The 17,805-nt window shown below is 39.6% G+C and overlaps 1 protein-coding gene across 1 annotated transcript; it reads left to right on the top strand.

Annotated features, from left to right (window-relative positions):
* LOC145343886 (transmembrane protein 216-like) lies at positions 1 to 15,676 on the top strand. The gene is made up of 6 exons (XM_080190369.1): positions 1 to 116; positions 724 to 740; positions 1,097 to 1,190; positions 5,072 to 5,164; positions 9,818 to 10,019; positions 14,337 to 15,676. The coding sequence occupies exons 1-6, from the start codon at positions 107 to 109 to the stop codon at positions 14,353 to 14,355; spliced, it is 435 nt and encodes a 144-aa protein (XP_080046495.1). The 5' UTR covers positions 1 to 106; the 3' UTR covers positions 14,356 to 15,676.
* The last annotated feature ends 2,129 nt before the right edge of the window (positions 15,677 to 17,805 follow it).

The following is a 17,805-nucleotide window of genomic DNA, read 5'->3' as shown; positions in this document are numbered from 1 at the left end:
CCCAAACCCAGTTCTGCGGGAAATCGCACATCAACGAATCGAACCTGGGCCCGGTTACCAGGAAGTGACGGAGCGACGCTGTAAACTGTTGCTGAGGTAACGCAAAATGGCGCGAGGTGAGTGAAACAGTGGAGGTGAGGATGAGGCTATTTGGTTGATGGCGAGGGTGGGGGGGTTTGGTTGTGTTTGTTGCGGTGGCTGTCGGTGTGCGTGTGGGGGGTAATGGGTGTCCATGTGCCTGGTAGGATAGGATCTTTGTGCGTGTTGAAGATTCTATGTATGTATGTGTCTGTCTGATTGTATAGTAGGTGAATCAGTGGGTATCCAGTTTTAAAATTTGAAGTGTCCGAGCGCCCAAGAGTACATTTTACGCGCTCACAATTTTGCACGGTCCTACAGCCAGCCGGTACCGAAAAGAGATTTATGAATTCCACCCACCTAATTATAAATTCCACACTAAAATGTCTAGAAACTGGTAACCTTGCAATGGAAACCTAATCAACCAGTATTGGTTGGAAACATAGCTCTGCCTGAATTTTTCCACTTGCGTATATTTCAGTGCTGAATTATAACATCCTGCCATGTAAGATCAGCGGACACCGCAAGGATTAAGTCTTGTCGTTCCTCGTCTGTCTAATGATGTACCAGGCCACATGATGTATCTTCAAATTGAGCGCTTCCAGAAATTGCAACAATTTTAATGTCTTTTGTCTTCATTTGCAGCAAAACCTCCTCCAGTTGTATCCTTTTGTAATTTAAGATTGGTGCAAAATTTACTCTTTTGGAGCTGCAAGCACAAGAAGAATCGTGGATTGGAATAGAACAACAAATGAGAATTAAAGTGTTGTTCTTCACTTCTGAGACCTAGCTTCAAAGTTTCCCTTCTGCTGACATTTCTACATGAAATTAACTCTAGGTTTTTTTACGTTGATACGAGCCAACAGGACAAAGCAACTTGTACTGAATTGACTGCCTTATTGAGAAATTGTATGAGCTGTGATCAGTAGGAGATTAGACAACATTGAAGTTCTTTTGAAATAACATAAGCTGCAGTCATAAAATTTGTATGTGGTGTTTCCTTAATGTTTTTCATCAGCTCTCCTTGCCTTCAATGGAAGTTCTGTTTTTCCTCAATACCTGGTACTATGCAGCTTACTTTGTGGCAGAGATCCTTCTTTTCATATACAAAAGTAAGTTTTGAGTCCTGGTGTGAGCGTATTTTAAATATGTTTTCTCTTTTTAATTAATGCCAACAGAACAATGTTGATCATATTACTTTGTAATTAGTGAAAAAGTGTTTATATGTTGCTCTTTGATCATTTTATTGAAAAAATGTATTTTATGTCCATACTTTTTGCAGCAATTTTTAAATAGAGGAAAATGCAATGCTTACAATTTTTCTAAATTATATTCCTAGCAGTAAAATGAAAAATTCAGTCAAAAAACAAACCTGTTAATTCAAGACTGAAAACTCGTTAAAGTTTTTTTCTTGTGGTTTTTTTGTTCTTAAGATCATAAAGAATGGGAATCGGAAAAGGCTGTTCATCCCCTAGAGCCTGCTCTGCCATTCAGCACAACTATGGCTGATCCAACATTCTTCATTTCCACTTTCCTGCCTTTCCCATAACCCTTGATTCCCTTGCTGATCAAATGTCTATCTCAGCCTTAAATATGTGCAATGACTCTGCTCCTGCAATTCTCTTATGCGTGGAGTTCCAAAGACTTACAACTCTGTGAAAGAGGAAATTTCTCTTCATCTCCATCTTAAATTGGCGCCCTTTATTCTGAAACTGTCCTCTGGTCCTAGACTGCCCCATGAGGGGAAACATCTTCTCAGCATTTACCCTGCCAAACCCTTTAAGATTTTTATATATTCCAGACATGTTGACTGCCTGTAGAAAAAAAAACTGAACACTAAAACAGTTTCCTTAAACATAATAAAAAAAATTTTAGGAATAACACACTATCATCACGAACCCCACTGTTACAGGTCCCCAACCTGAAAAAGAGTCTCTTATCCCCACTCACTGTTTCCTGCCCATTAGCCAATTCTCTGCTGTGCCTGTACTATCTCCAACACCATGGATTTAATCTTATGACTTAATCTTTTTGTTGTACCTTGTTGAATGCCTTCTGGAAGTCCAAATACAGCATATCTACTGGTTCCCCTTTAAGCACTCTGTTAAGGCTCTGCAAAAATCTCTAATAAATTAGACATGATTTGCCTTTCGTGAAGCCACACTGACTCTGCTTCATTAGATTATGATTTTCCAAATGTACTTCCTTAATAATTGATTGCAACATTTTTGCAACAATAGATGTTGCCAGTGATAATTGATGGGGTATGATACCATCAGTGCCTTCCATGCCTTTTTTTAACTGGCCATTCTTTACATATTGGAGTATCTTTCTGTGTAAAGATGTTATATACTTTGTCATACGAATTCATAGATAATTTTCAGAGGTCATCACAGCTCAGATCAATCTATTCTATTAACTTACATTTTCCAGCAGCATAACAATTGGAAATAGCTTATATGTCTTATATCATGGTAAGGCTGCTGAGGCTTCAGCCCCACGCAACTGCTTATCTGGCTAATCATGCTTTCTCAGCATATGTGGACTGTAAAATCTCAAACTCTAGTAGCTGCACAACTTGATAGTACATCATGGCTTACATAAACCCAAAGAACAAAATCTTCGAAATACTTAAAGTCAAACCTAGAGATTCATGCTGTTTTGTTGATTGTTTCGCCACTTTCTCCTAAAATTAACAACATCGAATCTGATGGCTCATCAAGTTTATACTGAACTATAATATAGATTTCAGGTTTGATATCTACGATGTTCCAAAATTGTTCATCTTAGCCACAATGGTTAACATTCCTATTTCTGATTATTATCTAAAAATCCCTATAGAATACGTATGTCTTGGAACTGACTTGAACTGAACATTGATTCCCAGGAGTAAAAATCTGATGTGAATAAATGTCCATAGGGGATAGTATACATGGTACTGAACCTGTCAAAGAACTTTAGGAGAGAAAATTTAGTGCAAAGTAGTAGAAAAAGTGCAAGACAAATTGTGTCTCACCCAAGTACCTGGCTAACTAATGTGTCACCAGGCAATAAATTAAAGCCATTATCTGTCAGCATAGCTCCACCAGATTCAGCACCAAGTGACCATCACTGTACTTCTGTGCATGTGTTATAGGGCTGGTTGCTCATTGTCTAAGTAAAATGTTAGAACCTTGTAGCAAAAATGTATTCCATAGGGTATAAAACTTGCATTAATAAAGAGCTTTAATATAATAAAATGTTCTAAGCTGTTTCACAATATTATCAAAAATAATTAACACTGAAGTACATAAGTAGATATTAATTTCAATGGAAGGGAGTGTTTTCAAGAAGGGGAGAAAGATGGAGATACTAGATATTAGGGCGTGGACATCTAAAGAATTACCTGCCAGTGATGGTCAAGTAAAGATGGGAATGCACAAGCATTAGAGGAACATTGAGTTCTCACAGTTGTGGGGTTGGAAGAGGTTACAGTGATTTGGGAGGGCCTAAGAGCATGGAGGAATTTGAAATCCAGGATGAGAATTTTAAAATCGAGACAGTGTTGGACTGAGACCAATGTAGGTCAGTGAGCACATGGTGATAGGTGAACAAAACTTGGTGTAAGTTAGACTGTGGGGAGTAAATTTTTTGATTTGTTCATGATTGCAAAGGGTGGAAGATGGGAGGCTTGCAAGAAATGCATTAGAACAGGTAGGAGGTATCAAAAACATGGATAGGCTGAGGTAAGTGCAGAAATAGGCAACGCCACAGGGATGGAAGTAAGCAGTCATTGTGATAAAATAGGGACTTGGAATAATCCAAATAGCACACCAAGGTTTCAGCCAATCTGGTTTAGCCTAGGAGAGATGGCTGGAGTCAGTACTTAGGAAATGGAGATTTTCACAGATCAACAGTAAGGGCCTCAATTTTCCTGATATTTAATTGGAGAAAATTTCTGCCCATCCAATGTTTGTGTCAGATAGCTGTGATGAATCATGTGCCGTGGAGGAGTCAATAGAAGCAATAGTGAGGTAGAAGTGGTTGACAAAATTGTTGGTATATTGGTTAGTTTTAGTTTTAACCTAGTGACAACAGATGTTGTGGCAAAATACAGCTCTTTGTTCAAGTAATTTCAAGAAAGACTGACCAGTTAGGATTAGATAGTTAGTCCCTTCTGAGAAGTGTTTGTTGTTTATTTGTATGTCCTGAAAAGAAAGCCATTCAAAGGAACAAACAGAAGTGATTTATTTGTTTATTTAAACATTCCATTCAAACCATAGAGTCCCTACAGTGGAGCAGGAAACCATTTAGCCCATCGAGTCTGCACCAACTCTCCAAAAGAGCATCTTACTCAGGCTCACCTTCCTGCCCTATTCCTGCAATCCTGTGCATTTATCAGGGTCAATCCACCCAACTTGCACATTTTTGGACTGTGGAAGGAAACCAGAGCACCCAAAGGAAACCCACGCAGACACTAGGAGAACTTGCAAACTTCACATAGACAGTGACCCAAGTCTGCAACTGAACCTAGGTTCCTGGCATTGTGAGGCAGCAGTGTGAACTACTGTGCTGCCCCAACTGGTTTAAAACTGCTTTATGTCTACTGATTTCAAAACTGGCTTACAACTTAGTTGACGAATAAACCTTATTTGCTTATAAAACTGCCCCATCTTCTTTTGAAATTACTTTTACACTTATTAGAAATCCAAGCATGAATCCAGAGATGAATAACTGGTCTATTGCTTGCCCTGGAAATGTTTTCCTAGATTGCTACTTCTCTTGGCCAACTGACTACTCGTAGGGCTGGGTAATAAAATGCTGGCCACCCAGCGACACCCATGTCCCATGAATGACTAAAATGAATAAATAAAATACTGTTAACGGCTGGTCCTTGCTTGATTTCACTGTCCATCACCAATATGCTTCCCTTGAGGCAGGATCTACTCTTGCTTCTGTATATAAGTTTGCTTTGGCCCTACCTGTAATATTTTTCTGCTTTGTTATATTGTAGGTCTGGTCTTGCCATACACCCCTGCAAATCTGATCTTGGATCTAGTAATGCTCTTCCTCTACCTTGGAGTTGAAGTAATCAGAATATTTTTTGGTAAGTGATTGTCACAATGGACATTATGTTTATCCTCACCAAGTTACCCCTCTTTTTATTATTCCTCTGGCATTTTCTCCTCCTTGAGACCATATCACCTTTTTCTCACCCCTCATCTCTCATTCAAGATATTCAATTTCTACTGCTTATCCAAGTACCATCTCCTCCACCTCTATATTACCTCTTGGTGAGTCCATCTCAATTCTTTAACTCTGTCTCGAATTCACTGACCGTCTATCCTTCCTTAATCACTCTCTGCAACAGGAGGGAGTTTGTAACAATCCCCTTGACCTTGCCATCACATATGGCTTTGCTACTCCTGTGCCAATCAAAGTAAAGGCCATCTCTGATCACCTCTTTAATATCACATTAAAGGAGGCAATGGCCTTTTGGTATTATCACTGGACTGTTAATCCAGAAACTCAGCTAATGCTCTGGAGACTTGGGTTCAAATCCTGCCATGGCAGATGGTGGAACTTGAATTCAGTAAAAAATATCTGGAATTAAGAATCTACTGATGACCATGAAACCATTGTTGATTGTCAGAAAATTTTTCATGAATGTCTTTTAGGGAAGGAAATCTGCCGCCCTTACCAGGTCTGGCCTACATGTGACTCCAGAGTGGTTGACTGAACAAGGGCAACTAGGAATGGGCAATAAATGCTGGTTAGCAGTGACACCCGTGTCCCACGAATGAATTAAAAAAAGTTGTACTCACTTTCCCCATCCAACCCTACTTCCTTCTGTGTCTGCTCCTGGGGAAAAAAACTCTCCCAATTCACTTTCAACTGCAGTTTCAACAACTCACTGCCCAGCCTTTGGCTCTCTGTCCAATGTAGCATTTCCGTGGATACCAATCTTCTCAGCCCCATCTCGTCCAACTTTTGATGCCGTTGTTCTCAAAAACATTGCTGGCCTTTCCTGGCTTCTTCTTTTTACTGCAAACCATTTTCTTAAACTTGTCTCCTTCATACTCATCTCCAATAACATGTGTGATAAGCTCATGGACTACTTTGTCACTAAAATTGAGACCATTCAATCAGCTGCCTCTGCCCTTTCCCTAGCCCATGGACCCAACTTTTTTGGGGGTTCTTCCCACTCTAGTCCTGAACAGAAATCTCCTTATAGTTTCTTTCCTTTTGGAGCTCATCTTTTCTGTGTAACACATCTCCTGCTCTCCCGACCCTATTCCCACTCAACTGCTAACCACCCAACTTCCCTTCTTGGTCCCTATGTTGGAGGATGTTGTTAACTGTTACCTTTCTTCTCAGGTTCTGCTCCTTCCTCCTTCAAATCTGTTATTATCACTCCTCTCCACAAAAAAAACCCCTTGATTTCGCTGTCTTCCATCTCCAATCCTCCTTCCCTTTCCAAAGTGCTTGAACATGTTACCCTTTAGTGTCGAAAAGATATATATAGGTTAGGTGGATTAGTCATAATAAATGTGCAGAATTATGGAGATAGGGCAGGGATGGGTCTAGGTAAGGTGCTGTCTCAGAGAGTTGGTACAGATTTGATGGGAAGAATAGCCTCCTGTATTGTTGGGTTCTGTGAAGTCAAAAGAGTTGTTGGTAAGGTTGAGCTGGATGTCATCATCAAAGGTATCAAACAATAAACTGTAGGGCAGTTCCATGAAGGAAAAATACTCTATTGCTTTTTTTATTATTGTGGGCTCACATATAGTGTTGCAGTTTCCCCAGATATTTCTGCTCTGAGTGGAACACTTTAGAATGAAAATATATATGTTTATATTTTGAAGTACTTGCAGCTCACCTGATAACCCAGCGGGGATGATGCAAGCTGCAGCAGCCACTCTCCTTCTGTGACAGAAACATTGCGGAGCACTATACACAGCACTAAGCAAAAAGAGTAAACAGCAAGCATAAAGGAAAAAGAAAAGAGCAGGGTTGGGAGGACAAAAGCTTAGTCAAAGGTTGCAAAGGCTTTTGAAAGCTGGAAATGTTGGAGTTATTGAGGACAAGGTTTCCTAAATGCAGGGGCTGTCGTGGTTGAAATACTGGCGACTGCTGGCTTTGAAGGAGCATAGCAAAAGGAAAATGAGGACACTGGTTTTAGAGTGAAGGGTACGAACATGGGCTTGCAGCTAGAGAAGAAAGCTGAGATAAAGCATAGTAAGGCCATGAACGAGTTTGAAGCTGGGACCCTACATCTTAAAATCAACTTGAGTTTGGGCATCCAGTGACAATTAGATATAATTCCCTTCCTAACTACCCATGTCCCTGCATCATCCCTCAGCATCATATTTGGTTCTTTATCTCATTCCTCAACATTGAGCACTGACCTGTATAATGTTGTATACCTAGGTTTGGTTTACCTCTAATTGAGCTAAAGATCATGTTAACCCTGAGGTACTACTCTTCCCAGTACAGCCACAGCTTTGTGTTAGCATTCGTATCCCGATTCAGAAGGTTAATGGTTCAAGTGCTATTCCAGAGACATGAGCCATTTAATCCAGTTTGACACTTCAGTGCAACTCTGATGGAGTGCTGTGCTGTCAGAGATTACCTCTTGAGTGAGACATTAACTCAACTATGTCTGTCCCATTAGGTGGATATAAAAAATGCTGCAGCGTTACCTCGTTGAATATGTTTAAGTCACAGGTAGATAGATTTCTGATCAATAAGGGAACTAAGGGTTATGGGGAGCAGGCGGGTAAGTGGAACTGATCCACTTCAGATCAGCCATGATCTTATTAAATGGTGGGGCAGGCTCAAAGTGCTAGATGGCCTACTCCTGCTCCTATTTCTTATGTTCATTGTTCAAAGATGAACAGAAAAGTCCTTCCCTTCTCAATCGAGATCACTAAAAATAATCTGGGTGTTATCACATTGTTATGGATTCTTACTGTGAGCAAATTGTTTCCTACATTACAATAATGAATGCACTTTTATATAGTACTCCATTGGTTATAAATTGCTCTGAGGTGTAGTGAAGTTATAAAAGGTGCTAGTAAAATGCAAGCTTTCCTGTTTTAACTTCCCAAGACCAGATTTTTTAAAAAGCTTTTTATTTGTTAGTGTCGCAAGTAGGCTTACATTAACAGTGCATTGAAGTTACTGTGAAAATCCTCTAGTCGCCACACTCTGGCACCTGTTCAAGGACACTGAGGGCAAATTTAGCATGACCAATGTACCTAACCAGTACATCTTTCAACTGTGGGAGGAAACTGGAGTATCCAAAGGAAACCCATGCAGATACGGGGAGAATGTCTCTGTGGAAACTGCACAGTGACCCATACCAGGAATTGAACCTGGGTCCCTAGTGCTGTGAAGCAGCAGTGTTAACCACTGTGTCACCCTGCTGCCCTACCTGAACAAGCTGAGATCTTGAAATACCCCTCGTGGCATCCCTAATGCAGTCACATGCTTCTGACAGTAGAAGTTATTTTGGACCTTGCTGTGCTCTTTCATACCTATACTTGTTGAGATGTCTTAGTTCATTTGAGAATCAGTAACAATAGTTACCAGGATTATCTGACAGGATTCCATATCCTGGGATTAGAATTAATAAAACTAAAGGAAACATTCATGTTTGGGGTCTGTGGGTCTAATAAAATTTGTGATAAAGCATACACAGAAGTTAAAATATACCACAAATAAAAACAGAAAATGCTGGAAATACCCAAAAGGGTAGGTAGCATCTGTGGCGAGAGAGAGAGACAGACAGAATTAACATTTCAGGTGGATGGTCTTTCATCAGAACTGAGTATTTCGTAGAAAGAAACCCTACAGTGCAGAAAGAAGCCGTTTGGCCCATTGAGTCTGCACTGACCACAATCTCACACGTTCCCTAACCCCATACCCTGTCATATTTACCTGCTAATGCCTCTAACCTATACATCTCAGAACATTAAGAGGTAATTTTAGCATGGCCAATCCACCTAACCCGCACATCTTTGGACAGTGGGAGGAAAGCAGAGCACCCAGAGGAAACCCATGCAGAAATGAGGAGAATGTGCAAATTCCACACAGACAGTGACCCAAGCAGGGAATTGAACCCAGGTCCCTGGAGCTGTGACGCATCAGTGCAAACCACTGTGCTACCATGCCGCCCCACAGTATGTCAAATACTTTTATGAAAGTATTTGACATTACTGAACCTGAAAAAGTCTCTATAAAAGACCCTAAACATATAGAAATTCTGTGGTTGAAAACTCCAAAAATGTCTTGTAGTTAGAGACCAAGGCAAGATGCCTGTAACTAAAATTAAAAGAATCTTAGGAGAGACAAGAGGATCGAAAGAGGATGGGAATCGAAGAATAGAAGGAGTTTCAATGTGGAATAGAACTGGAACATGATCAGTTATGAAGTGAACAACTTGCCTTGATGAGAAGGAAGTAATTCACTGTTAGAGACTGGGTTAAAGATTCCAGATGTTAACTTCTGTGGAACACAATGAATGGGAAAGCAGTAAATGGCCTGGCGAAGTAAGGTGACATGGGCAGTAACTGCTGATTGAGTGTTGATTAGGTGAGGACTGATGCCTTTTGTGGCTCAAGAGTTTCTAGGATCATAAATGAAGTTTGAAGCACCAGAGGTGATAGAACTGTATTATAGCAAGAAGTCACCACTTTGGTGGGAGGAGTGAATATATAATGAATTCCGTAATTAACTTACTGTAATTCTTTCTTAGGTTCTAAGGGGAACCTGTCCCAGCGTAAAGTGCCTTTCGCTATTAGCCTGGTGCTACTTGGACCATCAACAATAATGGCTATTTATTATATGCTGCTCCAGACTTATGTTCTGAGGCTGGAAGTGACTATCAATGCAATACTATTAGTATTTTACGTCTTTGAATTGTTTCTGTACAGTGTGGGTTTGATAAGCTTCTCAAGGTGAGTTGAACAATATGTTCTTGTCAATTTCTGGATGTTAGTTTTTCTTAAATCGTTGTGCATTGTCTGCATTTAGTTGTGTAAATCTCACTAATATTAATGTTGTTACTGGTTTGAAAGTGACATTGAAATTTTGAAGTATTTCCTGCCTGTATGAACCCAATCCACCCTTCCTCCTTATAGAAATATTGATTCTTGCTGCATTACAGTTTTGAGCAGTAGCATGCCTCACACAACTTGGTCAGTGACCAGTTTTCTTATGAGAGACTGATCGGTTGATGTCAGCAGGCTATTTTTCTTTGACAGCATTGAAATTGAGCCAATTCCTAATCCAGTATTCATTAGGGAATAACAGATAGTTATCAGGAGTGGGAACCTTGGCTAATGGTTTTTCCACTTCTCGTCATGAGGCCCTTCTACTTCCCAGTTGTGATAAACTAACTCAACACTGAGGAAGTTTGAATTTAGGCCCTTCAACACATGTTTAATTCAAAATCATATTGTGCATAGAATCATCACAATGAAAGTTATCCTATTCTTCAGTTGTGGAGAAAGCTATGTAAAGGGGTACAAGTCACTATTCCACATAACACCAAGACTGACAATATGAGAGAAGACGGATTACATCAAATGGTAATTGGGTGACATTTGGTTTTGTGAGGAAAGAAAGACTGAAGGAGGCAAACCATTCTGGAATTCTCTGTCCTGAGAAAAGTGAGGTATATTAGGACACAGGAAAACATTTCGATTTCAAAATAGAGAATGCAAGAAAAAGGAATAGTGAAAGTTTTTTTTTAAACTTTGAGTTAGAATAGCCTGAATCAAGTGAAAAGGATACTACCACAAAACTGCTCTAACAGATAGAGTAGAGGCAGAGTGAGAAAAATTGATTGTACTCTACGAAAGTAAGAAAAGAACAAGGCTATCAGACTATCTTAAACTAGTTCTAGATAGTGGGCAGTGTAAACTTGTACACTGAACGTTATCCTCAAGTAATGTCACCTCCAGGAAAAAGCAAAAGAAACAAAACCCAATTCCCATTAAATTTTGGGATTTTTGGGATTTTTTGCTCTATGCAGAAACTAGGAACAGGAGTAGGCCATTCAGCCCTATGAATCTGCTCCACTATTTATTGTAATCTTGGCTGATCATCTAACTAAATAACCTGTTTCCTCTCCCACCACCCCATATACTTTCATCTCTTCAGCCCCAAGAGATATTTATAGCTCATTCTTGAAAACATGCAATTTTATCCTCAACTGCTTTCTGTGGTAAAGAATTTCACACTATGGGTGAAGAAAGTTCTCTTCATCTCAGTTCTGACAGTGCCAGAGGTCTGGGTCCATTTCGAGCCTTGGGTGACTGATTGTGTATTTGCACGTTCTCCCCAAGTCTGCATTTGTTTCCTCCAAGTGCTCCGGTTTCTTTCCACAGCCCAAAGGCATGCAGGTTAAGCAGATTGGCCGTGCTAAATTGCCTCTTTAGTGCCCCAAATTATTTAGATTGGGGGATTAGTGAAGTAAATATGTGGGGTTACAGGTATAGGGTTTGGGTAAGCTGCTCTTTCAGAGAGTTGGTGCAGATTTGATGGGCTGAATGACCACGTTATGCACTGCAGGGATTCTATGGTTTACTCCATTTCCTCAGACTGTGACGCTTGCTTCTGAACTCACCTGCCACTGGGAAGATCCATCCTGTACCTGTCTTATCTAGCCCTGTTAGAATTTTATAGGTTTCAGTGAAATCCCCCCTTAGTCTTCTAAACTCCACTGCATATTATCCTAGCTGATTCAGTCACTCCTCATACATCAGTCTCACCATCCCAGGGATCAGTCTGGTACACTTTCACTGCACTTCCTCCATTGCAAGAACATCCTACTTCAGAAAAAAAAACTACACACAATATTCCTGATGTGGTCTGCAGCAAGACATCCCCACTCCTGTACTCAAATCCTCTTGCTCTGAAAGCCAGCACACCATTTACCTTCTTCACTATCTACTGTACCTGCATGCTTACTTTCAGTGACTTGTGTGCAAGGACACCCAAGTTTCATTGCACATTCTCTCCATTTTTGCATGGTTTCCTCTGGGTGCTCCAGTTTCCTCCCATAGTCCAAAGATGTGTGGGTTAGGTTGAATGGACATGCTAAATTAACCCTTAGTGTCCCGGGATGTGAAAGGTTAGTGGGATTACTAGGATAGCTAAGTGGGGATAGGAACAGGGTGGATTAGTGTCGGTGCAGATTCGATGGGCCGAATGGTCGTCTTCTGCACTGTAGGGATTCTGTGATCAGTGAACCTCCTTTTAAATAATGGGGCTACATTAGCTACCTTTCAGTCCATGGGAATTGTTCTAGAGTCTATAGTATCTTGGAAGATGACTACCAATGCATCCACTATTTCTTAAGGCCATTTCTTTCAGTTCTCTAGAATGTAGATTATCAGGCCCTGGGGGTTTATCAACCTTCAGTCCCATCAATTTCCCCACATGCCTCAACTGTAGTAACTTCCATGAGTTCCATGGGGAAATCTCTAATTGACCTTCCTGCGGAACTTATTAAATATGATTTCCCTTGATAACAGGCCTGCTCAGGTGGAACTCGTCATCTGAACGCTTTATAACATAACCATCAGGAAGGATCTGCAGGACTATTATCCCCACTGGGATTTGTGTATGTATGCTATGTGGGTAATGGCTTTACTTTATGTTTAGCAATAAATAGTGTTCCTTTCCAGTCAGGCTTCCTCATACTGATTTCCTACAGTTGCTCCCTCTCACTAAACGTGGTGTTCCCAACATTTTTGATATGTTTGTGTGCTCCTTTGTGAAGACAGAACCAAAGTTTGTATTTAGTGAGTCACCAATTTCCTTGTTCCCCATTATAAATTTCCCTGTAAAGGACCTACGTTTGTCTTCACCAATCTTTTATTTTTCACATATCTATAGAAGCTTTTGCAGTCAGTTTGTTTTGTTCCCTGCAAGCTTATTCTTGTACTGTATTTTCCCCTTTTTAATCATTCCCTTTGTCCTCCTATGTTAAATTCTAAACTGCTTCCAATCCTCAGGCCTGCTGATTTTTTTCTGGCTGATTTGCAAGCCTCTTCCTGAGTTCCCCTCTAAGTCATAGTTTGGCCACCTTTCCCATTTTATATTTGCACTAGACAGGAATGGAGAACTTTTGCAGTTCGCTTATGCGTTCTTTGAATGTTTGCCATTGCCTGTCCACCATTATATCTTGAAGTAATATTACCTAATACATCATAGCACCTCATACCATCGCTGTTTTCTTTATTTAGATTCAACACGTTAGTCTCAGAATCAACTACATTACTCTCCATCTTAATGAAAAGTTCGATCATATTATGATTGCTCATCCCACCTGCCCAAAGGGGCCTCACACAACCAGATTATTACTTTCTCATTATGCAGTACCCCAGTCTAAGATGGTCTGTTCTTTGACTTGGTTCCTCAACATGTTGGTCCAGAAATCCATCCCATGCACATTTCTGGAATTCCTTTTCAATGTATTTTCACAAAGTTCATTAGCTCAATCTAAATGCAGATTAAAGCCATCCATAATTATGTATGTTCCTTTATCACATGCATCTCTAATTTCCTGTTTAATGTCATCCCCAACATCAACACTCCAGTATGGCGTCTATACACGACCCCACTAATGGTTTTTACCCCTTGTGGTTTCTCAGCTCTACCCATACAGATTTCACATCGTGGACATTATACCCTTACTCACTATTGCATTAATTTCCTCTTTAACCAGCAATGCAAACCTTTTTCTCTAAATACTGAATATCCTACATTCTTAAATGGCTGTGCATTGTTTGCATTTGATTCTGTAAATCTCACTATTATAAATCTTGATAAAGGTTTGAAAATAACATTGAAATTTAGAAGTATTTCCTACCAACGTGAAGCCCATCTACCTTACTTCTTGTAAAAGTATTGCATTCTTTGCTACTACAGTCAAACAGGCTCCAGGAATCTAGAATTGTTCATTATGATTCATAGTTTAAATTAAACAAACTTCCGGCAATGTTTTCTTCTCTCAGGAACTTATCAAGTGTTCTTTAAAAGAAGCTGTAAAGATCTGATGATTGTGTTGCTCACCATGTGTTGTGGAAATTCTTGCAAGAAAACACTGACTGAAAATCAAACCTAACTCTTTGCCTATGTGTTTAATGGGTTACTCCCTCTAGTCTTACTGCTCTCTATTTAAAATATTAATGTAATTTCCATGAGTAAGTATCTATGGTAGCTGAAAGACTATTCTAATTTTTAATTTTATTTTGTTTTCTTAGTGTAATCATCAATGACTGAGAATCTGAAGAGATGCAATGGGGTCCTTAACCGATGAAATGTTTTTCTATCCTGACTTCAAATTAATTGTAACATATTTTATGTTGTTTTTGTAAGTGGTTGTCTTTAAGGAAAACATTTCCCATATTCTGTACAGTTATATATTCACTGGATTTCTTTTGCTCAATTTATTTTGTATGTTGCGTTCCCTTTCTTTTTTCTTTTCCCAACATGAGGTGTGGAAAGATGATTTAGATGTTAAATCCACTCTTGAGTCAGCCCTATTTGGGTGTATGAGGGCAACCTGGAGCCATCTTTCACTCTAGTTTATTTCCTCCTTGTGAAGCAATGTGATCTTTACTGAAGTATCTCTGCACATGCACTTATTTGCTCCCTTTCTCTCATGGTTTTTGAAAGCTTTAACTCATGTGGGCTTATGGCCAAATTTCATTTGTAAACCTAGACAATGAATGTCAGTAAGTCCAAGTGGAGTGTCAGCTGTGGAAGGCATCAAAGCAAAGTCTGATTTGACCCACAGACAAATCCATATACATGCATACTTTCTTGAGTGTCAAAAGATGGTCATTGAGAATAACCTGCTTGATTCCTCCTCACTATTCTGAGGATATTGGTGTCAATAAAAGTATGTAAAGGCTTTACATGTATAGGATCTACACAATATTGCAGATCAAGCCCAATCTAGAAGTTTAAGACTATGGATTGAGTATGAACACAAAAAGACAAAAACAATGGTATTAGAAGGAATATATTAGAAGAAATTAGATTGAAGTGGATGGTGTCACACTGAATAAGTAGATAGGTTTGTTTCTTTAGGACAAATTATAACAGAAGATGGCAGATGTGATATCAAAATTAGAACAAGGATAGAAAATGGAGGATGTGAAGATGAAGTATGTGTTCATAATAAGAAAACTCAAGCTTGTAACAAATAAAAAAAAACTCATAAGATGTGAAATTCTATCCACTTTTCTGTATACTTCAGAAACCTGGACAATAAGATCTGTGAGGAGTCTTTTGAGGTGTGGATAGAACATAGAACACTACAGCACTAACAGGCCCTTTGGCCCACTAGTTGCGCCAATCACTTCTATACCTACTAAGCCATGGACCTATCTATAACCCGCAATCCCATTAGATCCCATATACTCATCCAGAAGTCTTTTAAAAGACCCCAGCGAGTTCGCCTCCACCACCGACGGCAGCCGATTCCATTCACTCACCACCCTCTGAGTGAAAAACTTACCCCTAACATCTCCTCTGTACTTGCTTCTCTGCACCTTAAATCTGTGTCCTCTCGTAGCGACCATTTCAGCCCTGGGAAGTAGCCTCCGAGAATCCACCCTATCTATTCCTCTCAACATCTTATAAACCTCTATCAGGTCGTCTCTCAACCTTCGTCTCTCCAGGGAGAACAGTCCCAGCTCCCTCAACCTATCTTCATAAGGCATGCCTCCCAATCCAGGCAACATCCTTATAAATCTCCTCTGCACCCTTTCAATAGCTTCCACATACTTCCTGTAGTGAGGTGACCAGAACTGCGCACAGTACTCCAAGTGGGGTCTGACAAGGGTCTTATAAAGTTGCAGCATTACCTCCCGACTCCTAAACTCAATCCCTCGATTAATGAAGGCCAGTACACCATACGCCTTCTTGACCACATCCTCCACCTGTGAGGCCGATTTAAGAGTCCTATGGACCCGGACTCCAAGATCCCTCTGCTCTTCAACACAGCTAAGACTCCTACCCTTGATATTGTATTCCTTCATCCCATTGGTCCTGCCAAAATGGACCACTACACATTTATCTGCGTTGAAGTTGATGTTAAGACATACGCCACATACATCCCTTAAGATAAATGAAGAGGTATTTGAAATGTGAAAAGCGAAAAGAACTCTAAAAAGTGACATTGAGAAAAGAAAATGTCAGCTTTTGGCCATTTGATCAGAACTGAAAAGTTACAGATATCTCCCCTTGAGGGAAAAGCAGAGGGCATCAGAAGGAGGAGTTGACCTAGGTGCAGTTGAATGACATGTCAGAGTGGTGCAGAAAAATTACAGTGGGCAAGTGTGAAAAGTTACAGATGAGCATGACAGTAGATCTCCTGCCAGGAGCAGCATAGGTATATAATACAGGTGCCTGCTGAGATACAGACCAGAGATCAGATCTTGCTGATTTCAGTGGCTTGATATTGTATCATAAAATGTGTTTTACCCTCTGAATGATGAGGGATTCCATCTAATATGTTTTATTTAATACACTAGTGGATCTTTCTTACCATTGCTCATAGTAAATCTGAGTATATAATGTTTGAATATTCTATCAGAAAATGGACAATGGAAAGGTCCTTGAGACTTTATTATCATCCAATGACTTTCTACTTCTCTGTGCCTCTGTTGCTTTCTGAATTAATTATACGTGTTTCCTGCTTCTGAATTACCTGGGTTCTAGATCTAATTCAGAAGTTGGTGATGACTGCTGTCTTTGTACAATGCTGTTGTCATTCAGTGGAATAGCTGTGCTGATCTTTGAGGTTTAGCTCTGCTTTCCAGTTCCATCTTGAACACTAATAACTGTACAAGCTAACAATATTTTAATATTTAAATCTTTGACAGGCAGCTCTTTGCACTGCCATGACACTAAAACTCCAACTTCTTTTACACCTATCCAAAAACAGACCACACTTCAAGTATTTATTTTCCTTCCAAAATGTGAACGTGGGTACTTAGAAACTGATCATAGAAACATCAAAACTAAGTCCCTCAAGCCTGTTTTGCCATTCAGTAAGATCATGCTTGATATGCATCCTAACTGCCTTTGTCCTATATTTCTCAATGTCTTTGACTGAATATATCAATTTCAATTTTAAAACTATCAGTTGATCTAGAATCAGCATCAGACTCACAGAAGGAATGATAATCATTTTACAACAAAATAGTCCTTACTTTCAATCAGAAATACTTGTGAAAACACTTCTGTTATCATACTTGCCCAAGTTCCTTTTGCCACCCATGTTGGTTTGCTAATAATCAAATGCTTCTAATCAGTTATTGTACCCTTCCTTAAAATTTGGGTTAAGGCTAGACAGTGAAACAATTTAGATAAAAGTTGTGGGCTATATCAACTGAACTCCCATTCATTGGTTGTTGAGGCTCACTGTGTTAACTGAAGCACACGCTGATGTTGTTTTTCCTTTTCTTCATGTTTTTGCCAATGCTGATATTTATTTCAATCATTGTCAAATTCTCCTTGTAGCTGTGCCATTAATTTTCCTCTGTTAGCCTACGTATTTCAATGTTATGCTACCAATAGTTCAACTCCACCAATGATATAATTTTGAACTTTTGTGCCCTGAGTAACTTCTATTTGCTTATGATAATTTCACCTTAAAATTTATATATCCTGTTTGGATTATGGATGATATTTATGCTACTTTAGTTGCCTTCAGTAGAT

Source organism: Carcharhinus amblyrhynchos, chromosome 6, assembly GCF_965287045.1.
Source record: "Carcharhinus amblyrhynchos chromosome 6, sCarAmb.v2.hapA, whole genome shotgun sequence".
Taxonomy (NCBI): domain Eukaryota; kingdom Metazoa; phylum Chordata; class Chondrichthyes; order Carcharhiniformes; family Carcharhinidae; genus Carcharhinus; species Carcharhinus amblyrhynchos.
Note: the sequence above shows the minus strand (reverse complement) of the source record. Positions and strands in the feature narration are given on the sequence as shown.